Genomic DNA, 16272 nt, shown 5'->3' with positions numbered 1-16272 from the left:
ACAACATTATTTTGTTCCTGACAATAATATTATTTTTATGGTCATTTTTGAAACAGCCACCATGTACACAGCCAAAAATGTTGACGGAGTTATTTCGTATTGCGGATCTGGTTGCCTCTGACGCGACGCAGATTGTTGACTTCTTCTACAATGTTATAAGTGAGTGTTCAGCTGGTTTTTAAAATGTTGGTCCATATGCTGCTTATGTATAGGAATACACAACTAAAAAGGAGGATATGCACCTCTACAACGGCTACTAAATAGGCGAGTACGAAGTATAAAATGCATGTAAATGTATACCTATGATATTATCTACAGTTGTCTGTCATCATTACTTTACGAGCTCGAGATTCAGGTTCTATTATTGACTCACTTACTCGAACTTGTTTACGTATTCACACATACAGATGTACCTGTGTCTATGTCATCATTACTGTACTGATTGAGCTCGAGAGATTGAGGTTCCTTGTCACACTACTTGAGAATGTGAGCCAATTAATAATTATTTAACTCACTTTAAACTCGTGTACTGATGCACACATACAGATGTACATATATAAATTGGAATGCTTATGCCATCAATGATTTCAACCCATCATGACCAGAAGGTATTTTACAATAATAATTATTGTCGTTTACATTGGTTGGTCTAATTACAGCATCGTGGACACACCTATACTTTAGAATTTGGCAGGTAAGCAATCATTCACAATAATTATAAAAACTTTGTTTGTGTTTTGCTTTAGTTAAGTTACTGGCTGTGGACATGGCTGGTCTTTGACAGTACAAACAGTCGAACAAAAAATGTATAAAAGGTAAGACTATAATTATTCACTATATTATATATACACAGTGACGGAGGACATGGCTGGTCTGTGGACAGTACGAACAGTCGAACAACACATTATATTGGTAAGAAACATTTTCTTTGCAATGATATTCACATGTCTTCTTTATACACACAGAGACAGAGGACATGGCTGGTTAGTATAAACAGTCGAGCAAACGGTAAGAAACATTATTTTCTTTGCAACCATTATTCACATGTCTTCTTTATACACACAGTGACACACTCGAGCAGCACCAGCGCTAGAAGAAACAGTCCTATTAGTGTTGTAAACTGTCAAACTGTCTGGCTATGTTTGTTTCTTTGTTGAATTATTCATGCCAAACTCAGCTTTTAACTGTATAAAAGCAAACCGGAACTAACTGAGAACATAGGGCTGCTTACAGGCCGTGCTCAGACTGTTTATATACAGCCGTGGAATACATGCTGAAATCCACAGGCTGCTAAGCAGTATCTAACCATAGATAACTCTTCAATCTATGATCTAACAAATACACCACGTGGTTTCATGCCTGTAACGGGCCCGTAACAGGCATGAAACGGCCCGTGGATTTTTGGCTGTGTACTATGTACCATAGCAACGCCTACTTCCTGGATTAGAGCAGTTTTTGGGCGAGGTCTGTTTTTCTGGCGTGTCACATGGCATGCAGATCTTGCTAGTAGCATATAGCATAGCCTTGTCTATGCTGTGTCTGATCTCGTTAAATTTATGTGTAGTATCTAGTTAGTTCAGCACATAGTGTGTAGCTAGACTAAAGTGCGTACATAAGCCTAAGGATAGTATTGAGCACCAGTTTGTAACTTTATGTTTTAGTCTGGTTGCTCACTATCTCAACCTGGAACTATTTATATGTTAGATAGAGCAACTGTGAAGCACATTAAAGAGTAAGCTGTGTCAAGTACGTACGTGGCCTGTTGGCATCAAGGTAACTTGTTAAGACTGAAGCACTAAGCACTACGTGAACTAGCCCTGGCTGACGCAGCAATGGAGGAAAGTACTACATTGGTAGGGATAGTATTTTTACTACTTAGCTTAGCTGTTTGTTAGTATGAGGCGAGTGTTACTGAGTTCTGTGATCTCTTGTGCATGCTGTTGTGCGTTATTTGCAATGTCAATGGGCAACGTGCAGAGTGTAGCTGCACTATGACGTCATCAATTACTATAGCAACTAACTGGTTGTGCATAAAACTGGTTTTTCTTCCATTCAGACCTCAACTAAAGACCAAGCCGATGTGACTACACAACAAGCCATTGCCTCTATGGAACCTCAGCACATGTAAATAACTGTCTTATTTTAGTGTCAATTTTATGCTTTCATGTATGTATCATGCATTCACCGGTTAGATTGTGAGTAGGGCTAGGGTATCATGCACATGCACTGTGACCTTTGTAGTTTCTTTGTGTAATCCGGTAGCAATTGAAGCATGAGTTCACCTATTGTGCTTTTGAGTAGTGGTTTGTAATGAGACATAAATGGACCTTTTGTGGCTACAATGGAAAATATTGCTCTTATTAGAGTGTTACAATCATGGTTAATGATGTACAATGTCTGATGTTTATAATTCCGGATTCTCTAGAAGTGGTTTAACGGCAAATAAACACAAAGCGCTGTGCGACAAATTTTTTAAAGTGTAACAGTTTTCCACCTGGCCTGGATTATAGCCTCGTTGAAATTATGTTATAGTCTGGCAAAACGTAACATGTGGCACTCAGTATTTATCTCCTGTGTTATTGCATGTATCCACCCTTTACAGGGACGGTGCAATTGAGATGGATGATGAGTCGCCTCTGAGTAGTTGTACTGAGAGCAGAAATAGCGGTGGCTTTATGCACAATTTTGGAGATGATGCTATTGGTAAAGATTTTGAAGAGTCACCTGTCCTTCTGACTCCTGGTTGGTTTTACTTTATGGCTGTGTACACAAATATCCCAAGGCTGTTCTAGTATTTGTTTTTAATGTTAATGGTAGTTATGCCTCGGTGTGTGTGTGCATGCGCAAGCGAGGTATATGGTAGTGTGTCTGTCTGTCTGTGTAGACTGCTACAGCTGCTCAAGGATCAATGAAGTGCAAGTAAGAGTTTCTATTGGCTTCTAGTCATTGGATTTTAATTCGTGGATTTGCAAAATAATGCTTCGTTCTCGAGTTATTCCTAGTTTTGCTTGTTTAGAATGTTATTGCAGCCTATTCAGAAGAGTGCGTAGCAAAACTTGTCCATGGAATGTTGCTACTCTGCTTAGTAGTCAGCTCTGCACTAAAACGCTAGCTAGAGTAGAAGAGAAGCTCAACTCAAGGTTGTGCTAATGCAGCAGCCATTAATTTTGACTTAGGACTTTAGGCATCCTTTTTAGCAATTATCATGCATGGTTGTTCACTCTTTGAGTTTCCTCATAATAATATTATGCTTGCATGCAGCTAACATCGTTATAATTATCATGTGTGTGTTAGCAATAGCTATAGCTTTATGTTATGTAGCTTGACACATCCACCGAGCATCAGCACCCACTGTGCTTTCATTGGATATAGTAATCCCACCCAACCAGTGCATGCAGCCGTATTAGCGTTTAGACGAGTTACTCGTGCATGACTGTGACATTTCAATCAACTCCATGTAGACAGAGTAGCTTGACACGTGTCATAACTTGTCAGCCTGTCATGTGACAATTGGAGATTATGAGATGACCATTCATAGCTCGCTTGCCACTTGTAGCTTGCTAACCTACCATATAACGGGAAAATAATATTGTTTGGCGCCAAATCAAGGTGAGGGTTGCCGAAATTAAAAATCGTCATTGTTTTAGCTTGACTCTGTGTCGCATGTGATCAATAATTCATGCAGTATGATCGTAAAATTAAAAATCGCCAATAATAGTTAAATATTATTGTCTCATTCGCCAAAAATTTAATTCGCCAAATTTACCCACTGTATTTACTATGCATGACCTGTAGTAGTACTGGGGACTTGTCTTGTCTAGTCCTGCACGCAATGTTGTCATAATTTTCTCTGCTGTAGTCCCTTGAAAATAAAGGGCCTTGGAAAGCAACCTAGAGTACTCTGTAAGTACATGTAAATTGTTGCTGTAGTGATGATGGAGGACCAGTCTGGCTACCTGACACATATGTTGATGCCAGTGGGCAACATTCAGAGCAAGGGTCTTCCCTCCAATGGTGTTCTGGGAAATGGTCAAGTAAGCCCACCACCACTACAGACGGAAGAACTCAAAGCTACTCTCATGCAACAAGTGGAGTATTACTTCTCTAAGGATAACTTGGCTACTGACAAGTATCTGTGTAAGTGTAATGTGATTGCCTCGAATTTTGTAGCAAGGAATGTACAATATCAACCTGCTTGTGTACATGTACAAAAACATCCTACTCCGAATTTAATCATCCACAGTCACGTACTATAATTACATGTATGTAGAAGAGAATGTCCGTGTTTGTTACACCTAAAGATAGCCAATTCCAAACGCTCGAAGTGGCTTGTGTACAGTAAATATTAAAACTATTTACGGTAACCTGCTGAATATTGCTACATGTATGCATGTTGAAGTTGTTGCATTAATAAATGTTTATGGTTATGCAGTGTCACAGATGGATGGAGACAATTTTGTGCCTGTTACCATTGTGGCCAACTTCAATCAGGTATGCATTATTTACTCTTAGCAACCAGGCCAATGATTTCAGCTGTACGTGTAACTGTAGACCACTTGCAAAGGTTATGGAATGCGGTTGCATACACAGAGTTAAATTGCATGGACCTAAATCAGGAGTAAAGTATATATAAGCTGAAATAAAAGTATTATTGAGATTTAGAAGATGTCTCTAAAGATTCAGCAAAATCATGGTCGCATCCATGGTAAGGGAACGCTTGTCTACTATGTATAATTATACAATGTAATGCGCTGAAGCGTAATCTGAAAAAGCACTGAATTAAGCTACATGTTTGCACACAGTCGTACCTGAATATTTCATATAGCAGGGTGTCTGGGGGAATGTGGAACCAAATTTTTCCTCCCGCCTAGAGTTTGCATGGACAAATTTAGTGAAGCTACAAGTAGTAGTAGTAGAAGAATGGGCACATGCCTATTATGCTGACTCGTGCACAAAGAAAAATAACCGCCCCTTTTTGACACCTATTAAAAAGAGAACACCATGGTTATATCACATACAATTGCTTGTTTCTCAGGCCCGCTCGCTTCGTTTTTTGGCATCATTTTACTATGCGATGAGTTTATAAAGATTGTCAAAACAACTGGTGTAAAGTAAGCTTATGATGGCACCCTTTGACCTGTTTAATTTACGCTGCCTGTTGAAAAAAAAAGTTGAGCACCCACCACATCAAAGTTTGAGGTAAAAGACTTGAGAAACAAATGGTTGGTTGTTACTTACAATTCAACTAAGACACCTTCAAAACCACCAGAATTTTACAATAAGTCTCCTCTTAGTTGCTGGCACTTGAATCATCTCGTTCAGAAATTTTTCAGCTCCTGATCCAAGTAGCTCATGTGCAAAAAAGGCATGTGTAGTCAGTCAAGTTTGTTTCTATTATGTGTGTGTGAGCCAGAATTTCCAGGTCAAACGCAAGATCACAATAGTAGCAGTGCAGTGTTGATGAACATCAATGGCTTAGTTGTATTTTCTGGTAACACAGCTCAAAGTTTGTAAATGCAGTAAGCAGTTGTTGTCGACTGAAGTTATTTGCTCTTGACGAACTGCACCTTCTCTGATGTGTGTTAGTGTACGTATAAGTATTGTTGAATTTCCATATTCGAAGGAATTGGCACAGTTTCTAGGCTATCCAATATCCCGTTCTAGGAACTGAGCACTGAAAATGGATGGCAGAGTAGATATTCCACCAAAAATCACTTCATTAAGAAATGCATTTAGTAGTCAAAGTTCTTTCAAGTGGATGCTGTAAACACTGTACAGCATAATTTTATATACTGTATAGCGCTAAATTTTCGAGGCACTTATATTTCGTTGATTGGACTCTAAAAGCCATTTCGTTGCACAATGTTCGCGGAATGGTTGCTTACCGGAAGCCACGCCTTTAAATATTTGCATAATAGCAGGTAATTCTAATTAAAGAACAATTCTAATCCGTGAAAATTAAGCCCCTCGAAATTTCGCGCTATACGGTAATTATTTGTTGCAAAGGCGTTGCTAGCAGCTCTTTGATTGACGTTGTGTGTGTGCAGTCCACTAACTAGAGAATCATTGTCATAATTCTGTCCACTGCTTATCAGGTGAAGAGGTTGACCACAGATATTGATTTGATCTTGGAAGTAGTGAAAGGTGAGTCTAAGTAATTATGTGATAGGAAAGTCTTGTCATAAAAAATGTACAAGTGCCAGGTCACAATTTGAGCACACACAATAATAGTTCGGAAAGTAACGTGACTTCTTGCTTGGTAACTGACCAATCCGAGCTCCTAGAGCCGCCACTTGCCTCGAGGCAGCAATAATGTTACTGCCAAATTGTTATTATTAATTACGCTCCTCAAAGCAAATCACGTTAATTTCCGAATACATGTGATGCACAGTATGCATGCGTTCGATACTCTCTCTTTTATTATGGACTCTTGTATGTGATCAATGCAGAGTCCCATGTGTTACACCTGGATGAGCAGGGAGAGAAGATCAGGGCCATTCCAGAGAAGAGATGTATACTCATTCTCAGAGAGATACCACAAGACACACCGCAAAAGGTACATGTACATATACAGTAAACATAATAATAATTTTTATAATTATTATTATTATTCGCATACAGTGTGTGTTAATGAGCTGCAGTAAATTTACTGCTCGTCAACGCAGTAGGGTTATCGTAGTACATGTTGATCGTTATGTCTGTTCATTCTAATTTTGCTGTCGGTTCTCAGCTGTCTTTAAATAGCAAATGATTAAGTTTTCATTGATCCCGGCAATTGGTAAAAGGTTAGCTCTGAAATAGAAAACTAGAATTCAGGCTCAACGATTTTACAACTTTGTCACGACTGCTTCCTTGAACTGACTAGATGAAAGCATTGCAGGATGATGCTTTGGTGGGAAGCTTTATGACGTGAAGCTTGGTTATATAACTACTAAGCAGAGTAGCAACACTCCATGGACAAGTTTTGTTATGCACTGTTCTGAAAAGGCTATAATAATGGGATCCAAGTATGCAAACCTAGCTATAACTCGAGAACGAAGGATTATTTTGCAAATCCACAAATTGCAATCCAAAACGTGGCTAGAAGCCTTATAGAAACTCCTACTTGCACTTCATGAATCCTTGAGCAGCTGTAGCAGTCTACATAGACTGACAGACAGACAGACATACAAACACACTATCGTATACCTCACTTGCGCATGCGTACACTGAGGCATAATTATTAGTTATCAGTGTGTTCTTTGCACTTTTGATTCCCTGTGTTGTGTTTTCCCAAATCTCTGCGTTAATTCTTATTAGTTTACTGACGTAACATTACTTTTTCAGGACATAATGGCATTATTTTCGGGAGGCAACTGTCCCGACTTTATATCGTGTGATTTTGCGGAGAATTCATGTTGGTACGTCACTTTTGCATCAGAAGATGATGCTCAGAAGGTGAGACAGAAAGAGAAGCATGGCATAGTGGCCGTGGGTTATAGTAGTCTGTCTGTGTCTGCTGCTAAATTTCTGTGTTTTATAGCATAAACAGTTTAACGTTACCATTTATTAGAGCAGATTTTACTACAAATATTCATTGTCAAATCAAAGCGAACAAGATAATTATAGGAAGCTTTCATCTTGCACGTTGTCTATAGAGCTAGCTTTCCTCTAAACAATGCCTTGACCGAGGAAACTCATTTACATCTACATGTATGCTGTAATTCTAGTCTCACCTAAAACCTACCTAAATCTTGGTGAGGTTAATTTCAGGTAACGATTAGTTCGTTTCTGCTAGCTTTCCTCATCGGCATGACCAGTACTTATACAACACTCCTATACATGTAGTTGTTAGCCATGGTATACAGCCGCAATGTGTTTTTCAACACTTCAGGAAAGTGTATCAGACCATTGTCAAGCTATTTTGCCTCTACTTGTTACATTACATGTTCACCTGTGATGCTCACTTTTTCCTAAAATGTCATTCTCAACATTAGGCGTTTGCATTTCTGAGAGAAGAGGTACGGACATTCCTAGGTCAGCCCATCAGGGCAAGGATTAAGGGCACTAGTGTGCAAAGATCATCAGGCATGCCCAAAAAACCAAGAGTCAGCTACCCCATGCAGCCCATGACCAGGGTAAGCTGATTCGTTAAACTGTACCCTCGCAAAAATATTCCTATCCCCTCTTTTGCTACGAACTTCTTGTACGAGGTATTTTGACTAGAAAATACGCCTACCCAAGTTTGGCAGCAGAGCTAGAATCATGCCCAGTAGCTAAAATACCATGTTCACAAGTCTACAGTGTCGGTTAGTAAATAAAGTTTGTTTAGTGAGTTACATTGTATAGTCTTTACTAGTACAAATTAAAACAGACATGTACATGTATACTCACACAGACACAGCTCCAGTTTTTTCCCCAAGGCTCTGGAGCAATACCCTGGGCCAGTCCACCAAATGCCTCGAATACCCCAAATGGAGTTCCTTATTTTGATCGAGGCAGCGTGTTCGTCCCTGCGGCAAGTGGAAATAGCTTTGCCCCCCCTCATTATCGTGAGTTTTGTACTACAGAATATGCTTGTGGTCACCGGTCACCTTGTGTGTATTACCCAAGAGTAAATTTTGTTTACAGTAGCGGTCAAAAAAAGTACCCGTTCCGTTTACGTAGTACGTCCGTAGTACGCTGGTACGTTGCAAAATACGCTATGTACCGTTGCGTTTTTTTATAATCAACCGTTAAATTTTTCCTTTGGCCACACCCATGCAGCTCTGCACGCAGCTAGCTAGCCAGAACTTTTGCAGCAGTTAGATTATAGCTAGCTAGCTAGCGTTTTCTAACCTTGTAGAACAGAGATAGGACTCTATAGAGACTGCAGACATCCTTTTTGATAAGAAGGTTAAAGAACTTGTGGATGGTGCGTTTTTATGCCTTTGTTGTAGATCTAGAGCTAGACTTACAGCTAGACATAGCCATAGCATAGCTAAGTAGCTAGACTAGCTACAATACTCGAGATGACTAGGATTGTCTCTTTGTTCGTTTTCTAAAACTTTTCTGCAAAACATACTTGCAACGTGCAACGGTAATTAGCAACGGTACGGTAAATTCAACGCTTTTGGTACGGTGTCAAAACAGAAACGCTTCAAACGTACTACGGACGTACTACGTAAACGGAACGGGTACTTTATTTTGATCGCTACTGTACATGTATACATGTGGTATTATACCGGCTCTGTCAAACAAGCATTCACTCGTTTTGCACAGGCACTCAGAATCAAATCCAGCCATTTCATCAACAATCAAATGGTGGTCGTAACCCTACCGATATTTCGGAAAGGGGGCGTGTTCACCCTGGTGGACGAGGTCCCAGGGGTGACCGATCTTTCTCCCCTCCTCTCATCAACGGAGACATGTACTCTGACAGAGAGCGTGGTCCAGACAGGGTTAGAGGGCGGGGAGAGCACTCGTAAGTACTCGTTGTTCGTTTCTAACGGTTACTGAGTGCATGGTGGTTTGTAAAATCAGTGTACTCAGAGCGTATTCCAATTATTGATGTCATGTACCAGCTATAGAATTATAGCTACACGTACCTTGCACTGTACGATATACCGTATAGCGGGTAATTTTCGGAGGACAAAATATTTGTTGTTCAGCAATATTAGACATTTTGTGGATAATATTTTCGTGATAGCTGATTGCACTACAGGTAAACAGGGTTCTGCCCACACTGGTCGGGGGTGGTTAGATCCGACCACCACTTACCTCTCTCCGACCAGTTGCTAATCTACTCTTGCTTTTAGCATGCACACAAAATTGTTGGTGTTCATTGAATAGAACATTGAGCATGCTTAGTAGGAGGCCACACCTACACACGTGGCTCAATCTCCATGATCTAGGAGTGATAATTATGTAGATCTAGTTCAGATAAGACTTGATGACAGTGAATCTATAGCATGCAGTACAGTGGTGATGAGTCTGAGATCTGAGACTATGCAAGCCTCCTCAAAGAAGACAGCAGCCATCTGCTACAAGCTCATGCACTGATTCTGCACGCTGCTATTAGTATCAGCAACTGATGCAGAATCAGTGCATGAGCTTTTAAGACTCAAAGTAAGCAAGAAAAGAATGCTACAACCATGCAAGAAAGAGCATTGGCTAAAATAAGTATAGCCTATGTAGGCCATAGGATTTTTTTGTGTGGTATGCTTTTTGTGTGGTATGCCAAATGAGTCTTGGCACCTAGAACACAACTCCATGCATCAGGATATAAATAATTACGAGGTGTTGATGAGTTCAAAGGTCAATTTGAAAATTTTTCACCAACCACCGCTTTTTATCTTCTGGGCAGAACTCTGGGTAAAGGTATTCAAGGTTGCTTTTTCGTGGGTAAAATATTCGTGGTCAGAGCTTCAACCACGAAAACCACGAATATTTGTCCCCCGAAAATTACCGGCTATACCGTAGCTAGCTAGCTTACAACCACCGCATATTTAGTTATAATTATCGTATATATAGCATGTATATTTGGCAAATGGGTCAATTACCTGACAATTAATTTGACAATCATGCATGGTCACGTATGAGATTGTATCTTGAAGTATAATTGGCCACGTTTTTAATTTAGTGACCTTAACCTAGATTGTCAAATATACCCGCAATAAAATGTTTCAGTGCAAAAACCCGCAGTGGAGTGTAAAGGGTATGCTTATAATCAAGAGTATGTAATAGAGGCATAGTATTGAACGTAGGTATATGAGTAACGTGACTTCCTGTATCTGCCATGGGCTTGGAATTTGCACACTGACCAATCCAGGTGTGGGTAATAATGTAATTTACTTACTACGTGTGCAGGGTTACGTTACTCTCTCTCTATTATATACTCGTGTTATCATAGTTTCCAGATATTATTTTTGTCAGTTTGTCTGAGACTATTCATACGGAATGGTACATGTACATGTTTAAAACATTCTCAGGAGAGATCATTACAGAGGTGGTGGTGGCCCTGAGCGCTCCCGCTACACAAGAGAGGACACCATACAGAAAATCCCTCGACTGAGCAAAAAGAATGCTCCCAGACCATCCCCCAGTGGAGGACCACCTAAGGAAATTGGAGAGCGGAGGGGTGTAGACGAGGTTAGGATGGTGATTTGCTTTTCTGATTGATCGTGCACATTTCTATAATATTTTATTATAGACCCCTTGCAGAAGGTGTGGCTTAACGTATATGTCAGGGTTTCATCTAGGATTAAAGTTGGGGGGGTGGGGGTTTGGTTGCATGCTGCAGAATGTTTGGCCACTCCCACATGTGTTGACCATACCCCCGATTACATGCTAGTGCATCATCACAGTAGATCCTAGTTATGTATTGACAGTACTAATAATTATTATGATGTAATTATTCTACAACATTTTGGGGGCCACTAGATGAAATCCTGCATGTATATCTATTCATAAATAGCTCACCTATAGGCCTTAAACTTAGTGATTTTTAGAACAACAGAATCACACAATTTTTTTTATTTAGAGCATATTCATGCACTATCCTGTAGATGGGCACGTTAGATCAGTTTAAACACCAACTCTTAGTACTAGAATAATTTTTCACTATAATTATTAGGGCTCAGACAATCATTTCCATTTTGCAGCTTATTCAGTTAGCTGGCTGCCAGTGTAGCACTGAGCAGTTTTTTCAGCTTCTGTTCTCATAGAATAGCTCATATATAAAAAGCAAGTACGTGTACATGTATGGAAGTAGGTGACCCAAAAATATAGTGTTTTTTCAAACTCTTACGTTGTCGTGTACAAGTAGTTACATGTGGATGTCGGATGTTGGATGTTTTTTTTTTACCACCACTGCTTTGCTTTCAGTGCACGCTGAGTTGTGGTCCTTGAGGAGAACAATGTTGTTCTAATACAACGGTGGTGCTTTAATTTACATTATTATTTTCTAAATATCCGGACAATACTGTACCTTGAAAAGTTGAGATACATTCCAAGCTTTGTAGCCAATAAGAGTACTGCAAGTTAGATAGCTTTGAGGATTAGCTAGTTTTAGATTGCTAGTGCAACTATTCAGTCGCACACTGTTCTATTAGCTCGCATGCAGCTGCATGCTGTTCTATTTACTCTGGACACTTCGTGTGCTCTATAAAGTATCTGTTCTAATTATACTCGGACAATTTCCATATTTTTTTGCTGTTTGATAAATTAGAACATAATAATTACATGCACAGTACTTGTGGACCAAGACAGCGACACATGGGTTTAACCTCGTCATTTTCTTGAATCTGAAGTTGTTGTGTTCCTATGTGTATATATATATAATTATTATCATCCTCCCGTGTACAGCATGTACACGTACCTGCAACCTACGTTTCCTGCAATCTTTATAATTATTATGCACAGTGCAATGTCATACGTGTAACTCCAGTTCATCTACGTGTGTTTTTAACACCCACTCACCACTCACTCACACTCGTGCGCACACACACAATAGCGGCAATCTAGACCTCAGCAGAGCCTGGACCTGGCCCCTGGTAACTTTCCTCCTCTCCCCACGAGTGAAGCTGGGGGAACGTCTCCCCCCTCCACCACACCTACTCAAACACTGGACTCCACTGACACCAAAAATACCTCCAATCTAGCCGATATTGTCAAAGGGCGAAGACTCAAAGATGGTGCCCCTCTATTAACAATTACGAATCATCCACCTCTACCTAGCTCTACTAATGGAAATGCTATAACAGATAGCAGTCCTGCAAGTACTGCTATTCCCTCCATTCAAACTTTCCCACAGGCAGTAGAATCTACTAAACCTATCATGACTAATACTACCCTGACTAGTGCACAATCAATTACAGTATCACCAAGTCCTTTGCAAACTCAACCCCCATCAATTGCTGCTGTGGTGGCTGCTAATATCCCCCCGCCTCCTAGAATGGTTGTTTCAATCCATAGTGCTGTCTCAACTGCCGTGAATGCATCTGTGACTACAGCAGCTGCTGTCGTGGCTAGTGGGGCTCAAAGTACTGTCGTTACCACAAGTACTGTCAATTCAAGTTCTATCCAAAGCAGTGGAGATAATGGACGGCCATATAAGGGATCTCGAGGGGACTCTAAGGTTTGTTTAAGGTTTAAAATTATGGTCTCAAGTAGAAAGTTGCTCTATGCAATCAGTAGGGTTCTATCCAGTTGCCCCCCCCCCCCAACAAAAAAATCTAGCCATCCACCAGTCTGAGAAGCTAGTTTTACATCACTCCTACGCGTATGTACAACCACACCCTAAGCCGAGGATTTAACGTTTCAGAAATCCAAGTCAGAAACATACCAACTACGACTGTTTGTCTGTGATTCTGAGTCTGCTCAGTGGATGCCAAATTTAGCCTTGTCAGTACACTGTTATGGTATTATGATTTGGTCTGTGACCGTGTGCCCAAATTCATGTTCGTCTATTCATTGTTACCCAGGGTCCATACAGAGGAGATAGAGGTTATTATGCCAACGGTAGTAGGCAGGGCTCGGGACGACACAGTGATAAAGACAGCAGACAGAATGTAGGTACCTGTTTTTCCATAATTATATTAATTATTGTTTGTGGTGTGTAGATTAAACGTTGTTTGAGTTACTGTTAAAATAATTAAGTGTACTGGTAGAAATTTATTTTGTGTGTAAAAGTGACGTCTAAATTAGTTCATACTTTGTGTAGGGTACCAGGAATTCAGTGGTATCAAAAGATGGGAGATCATTCCCTCCAAATAAGTAAGTTCGTATTTTGTAGTTTGTACATGTACCTTATACTGAAATAAATACCATAAATTATTACTAGAATGTTTTGCGAGCATCAAACATTTGCTAACTTTGCGAGGGTTGATCAATTCGCAACAATAAAATCCGCAAAACCTAAATGATTACTAGTAAATGCACACGATCCTTGCCAGAACGCAATAGTTAGATCGCGAAGGGTCAAATTTTCTGCTGATTGGGCTCGTTCGCAAAGGGTTTTCACCCGCAAAATATTCTTGTAATACGGTAGTCTGTGGGAAAGTGACTCATATAGGAGATGTACTATATGGGACACATGTATAACTTACATAGTATCCTGTTTTCAAGCAAAATATTGTAGTTAAGCCTCAGGCAAGGTTGTGCATGCTCACTAGTACCTAAATAAGTTAGACACTGTTGTCGGTGTCCATGTGATTTTATATTAGAAAGCCCTCAGTCACTTGTAGTACCCTCACTACGTTCGGGATACTAAAGCAATGCCTTCAAGCTTCTAAATACCTCCAAAACAGTGTCTATGGCTAACGCTTTCTCTATTACTACTGTACGCATGGTGCTATTGTGGGATTTGTGGGTACTTATAGTCATGCTATGTTACCCCTCCACATTAGGCGTAATCGTGACAGAGGAGAAAAGAAAGGCGGTGTTTATCGAAACGGTGCTCCACGGCCATCACCCAAACCTCCCAAGAAAAACCAGCCACCTCAGGCCCCTCCACCTCCGCCAACACCTACTAATGAACCTAAGGTCACGACATCCACAAAACCCACGGTTGATAAAATCCCTGATTCAAAGTCACAAAATAATAATATGAGCAAATCTGAGAAACTAAGTTATGCTCAAATGGCACAGCGTAAAAAGGCCCCACCATCTCCTGTTACACCACCCGCTCCTAAACAGGACACTCAATCTGATAACAACGAGCCACCCACGAAGTCGTTGTCAGCCCCCACTTCACCCAAAGGAGAGCGGAAGAACAATAAGACAATTGTAGGACAATCTAATGTGACATCAAAACCCAGTCCAAAAGGTGAGAAAAACGCTATAGGAGAAGGTGCCCAACCAACACCATCGAAACTGGCAGTTAGTAAGAGTGCTCCAGCTTCACCTAGTAAAGAGGCTGCTACTTTGCCTCAAAGACCCAAAGACAACTGAGATGTTTGTGTTTGTATTGTTCAACTGATGTTCGGAATGCACAAGTAAAATACACTCTGGATGCACAGGCTATAAGTAAAGAAAATGTTTGTCAGGTGCGTGCTGTTGATGCAGCTTATAATTGTTATGTGATTTGGAATTAACTCAGATTGGAATTGTGCTGTATGTAAATACCAGAATAATAATTATTGTCAAAACCTTTTCTAGTCTGCACGTGTATAATCCTGAACTCAATTTATTGTCAAACCTTTTCTAGTCCGTATGTGAATAATAATTATTACTTTTACAAGCACTGTGTATTGCTAGTCTATAATATTTATGTGTTTTGTACATAACACAATCGTACGTCTTGTTTATGGTTTTTTCCTTGTGCACTTAAACATGACTGTATTATAATGTACGTTTAAATTATTGTTACACAGTCATTGTAATTATGCATCGAGGCGTAGGCAGCATGAGGAATACGTGTAATGTATTCCAGCTGTAACTGTTCAACGGTTGTAATGCGATGAATAAACTAACAGCTATATATAGGCTTCTAGCCTCGTTATCTTGGATTTGCAAACGGACACTTCTTTCTGAGTGAGCTATGGCTAGATGGCTGTTCCAGTCTCTTAGAATCTTTCATACATGTAGTATCATCTGTGTACACAAACTTTCTACCGTCTTTGTTCTAATAGATTTTCTTACTTGGAATGCCATTGCAGCCTTTTCAGAAGAGTGCGTAGCAAACTTGTTTACCGACTGTTGCTACTCTACTTAGTAGTTAGCTCTGCACTAGAATGCTAGCTATTGATAGCTGCAAAGCTCTGCTAATGCAGCCATTAATTTTAAACTTGAACTTTTGGCATTGATCGTTTTTAACAACAATTGTGGTCGATCATTACCCACTTCTTGAGTTTCCCTGTGATTCTGGATTCAGCTAGTAAAAATGTTCATCATGATATAGATCTAATGTGTGTATAAAAAAGCTTTTATGTTTAGTAGTTTGTAGCTTTAGCACCTCCACCGAGGCATCAGCACCCGCGGTGCTTTCATTAACTAAGCACCACAAAAAATTGTTCGAAATTAAAACTCTCAGTTGGTTCTTCTATTAGAGTGGTGCTGTAATTCGAAGAAAGACGGTATTCGAATTATAGCCTTGCACTGAAGCGTTAGCTATTTGTTAATAGCTACAAGAGTCTCTATCCTTGAATGGGACCGAGGCATCAGCACCCGCGGTGCTTTCATTAACTAAGAACCACAAAAAAATTGTTCGAAATTAAAACTCTCAGTTGGTTCTTCTATTAGAGTGGTGCTGTAATTAGAAGAAAGACGGTATTCGAATTATAGCCTTGCACTGAAGCGCTAGCTATTTGTTAA

At 40.0% G+C, this 16272-nt stretch overlaps 1 protein-coding gene across 1 annotated transcript; it reads left to right on the top strand.

The window, feature by feature from the left end:
* Positions 1-1456: 1456 nt before the first annotated feature.
* LOC135337825 (la-related protein 4-like) lies at positions 1457-15327 on the top strand. The gene is made up of 16 exons (XM_064533811.1): positions 1457-1853; positions 2057-2124; positions 2603-2742; positions 3931-4137; positions 4433-4491; positions 6096-6144; positions 6450-6556; positions 7327-7437; positions 7977-8117; positions 8378-8531; positions 9241-9442; positions 10950-11109; positions 12473-13096; positions 13443-13529; positions 13682-13734; positions 14367-15327. The coding sequence occupies exons 1-16, from the start codon at positions 1833-1835 to the stop codon at positions 14908-14910; spliced, it is 2727 nt and encodes a 908-aa protein (XP_064389881.1). The 5' UTR covers positions 1457-1832; the 3' UTR covers positions 14911-15327.
* The last annotated feature ends 945 nt before the right edge of the window (positions 15328-16272 follow it).

Source organism: Halichondria panicea, chromosome 6 (genome assembly GCF_963675165.1).
Source record: "Halichondria panicea chromosome 6, odHalPani1.1, whole genome shotgun sequence".
In the NCBI taxonomy this organism is placed as follows: domain Eukaryota; kingdom Metazoa; phylum Porifera; class Demospongiae; order Suberitida; family Halichondriidae; genus Halichondria; species Halichondria panicea.
The sequence above is the reverse complement of the archived record's forward strand: the minus strand, read 5'-3'. Positions and strand labels throughout refer to the sequence as shown.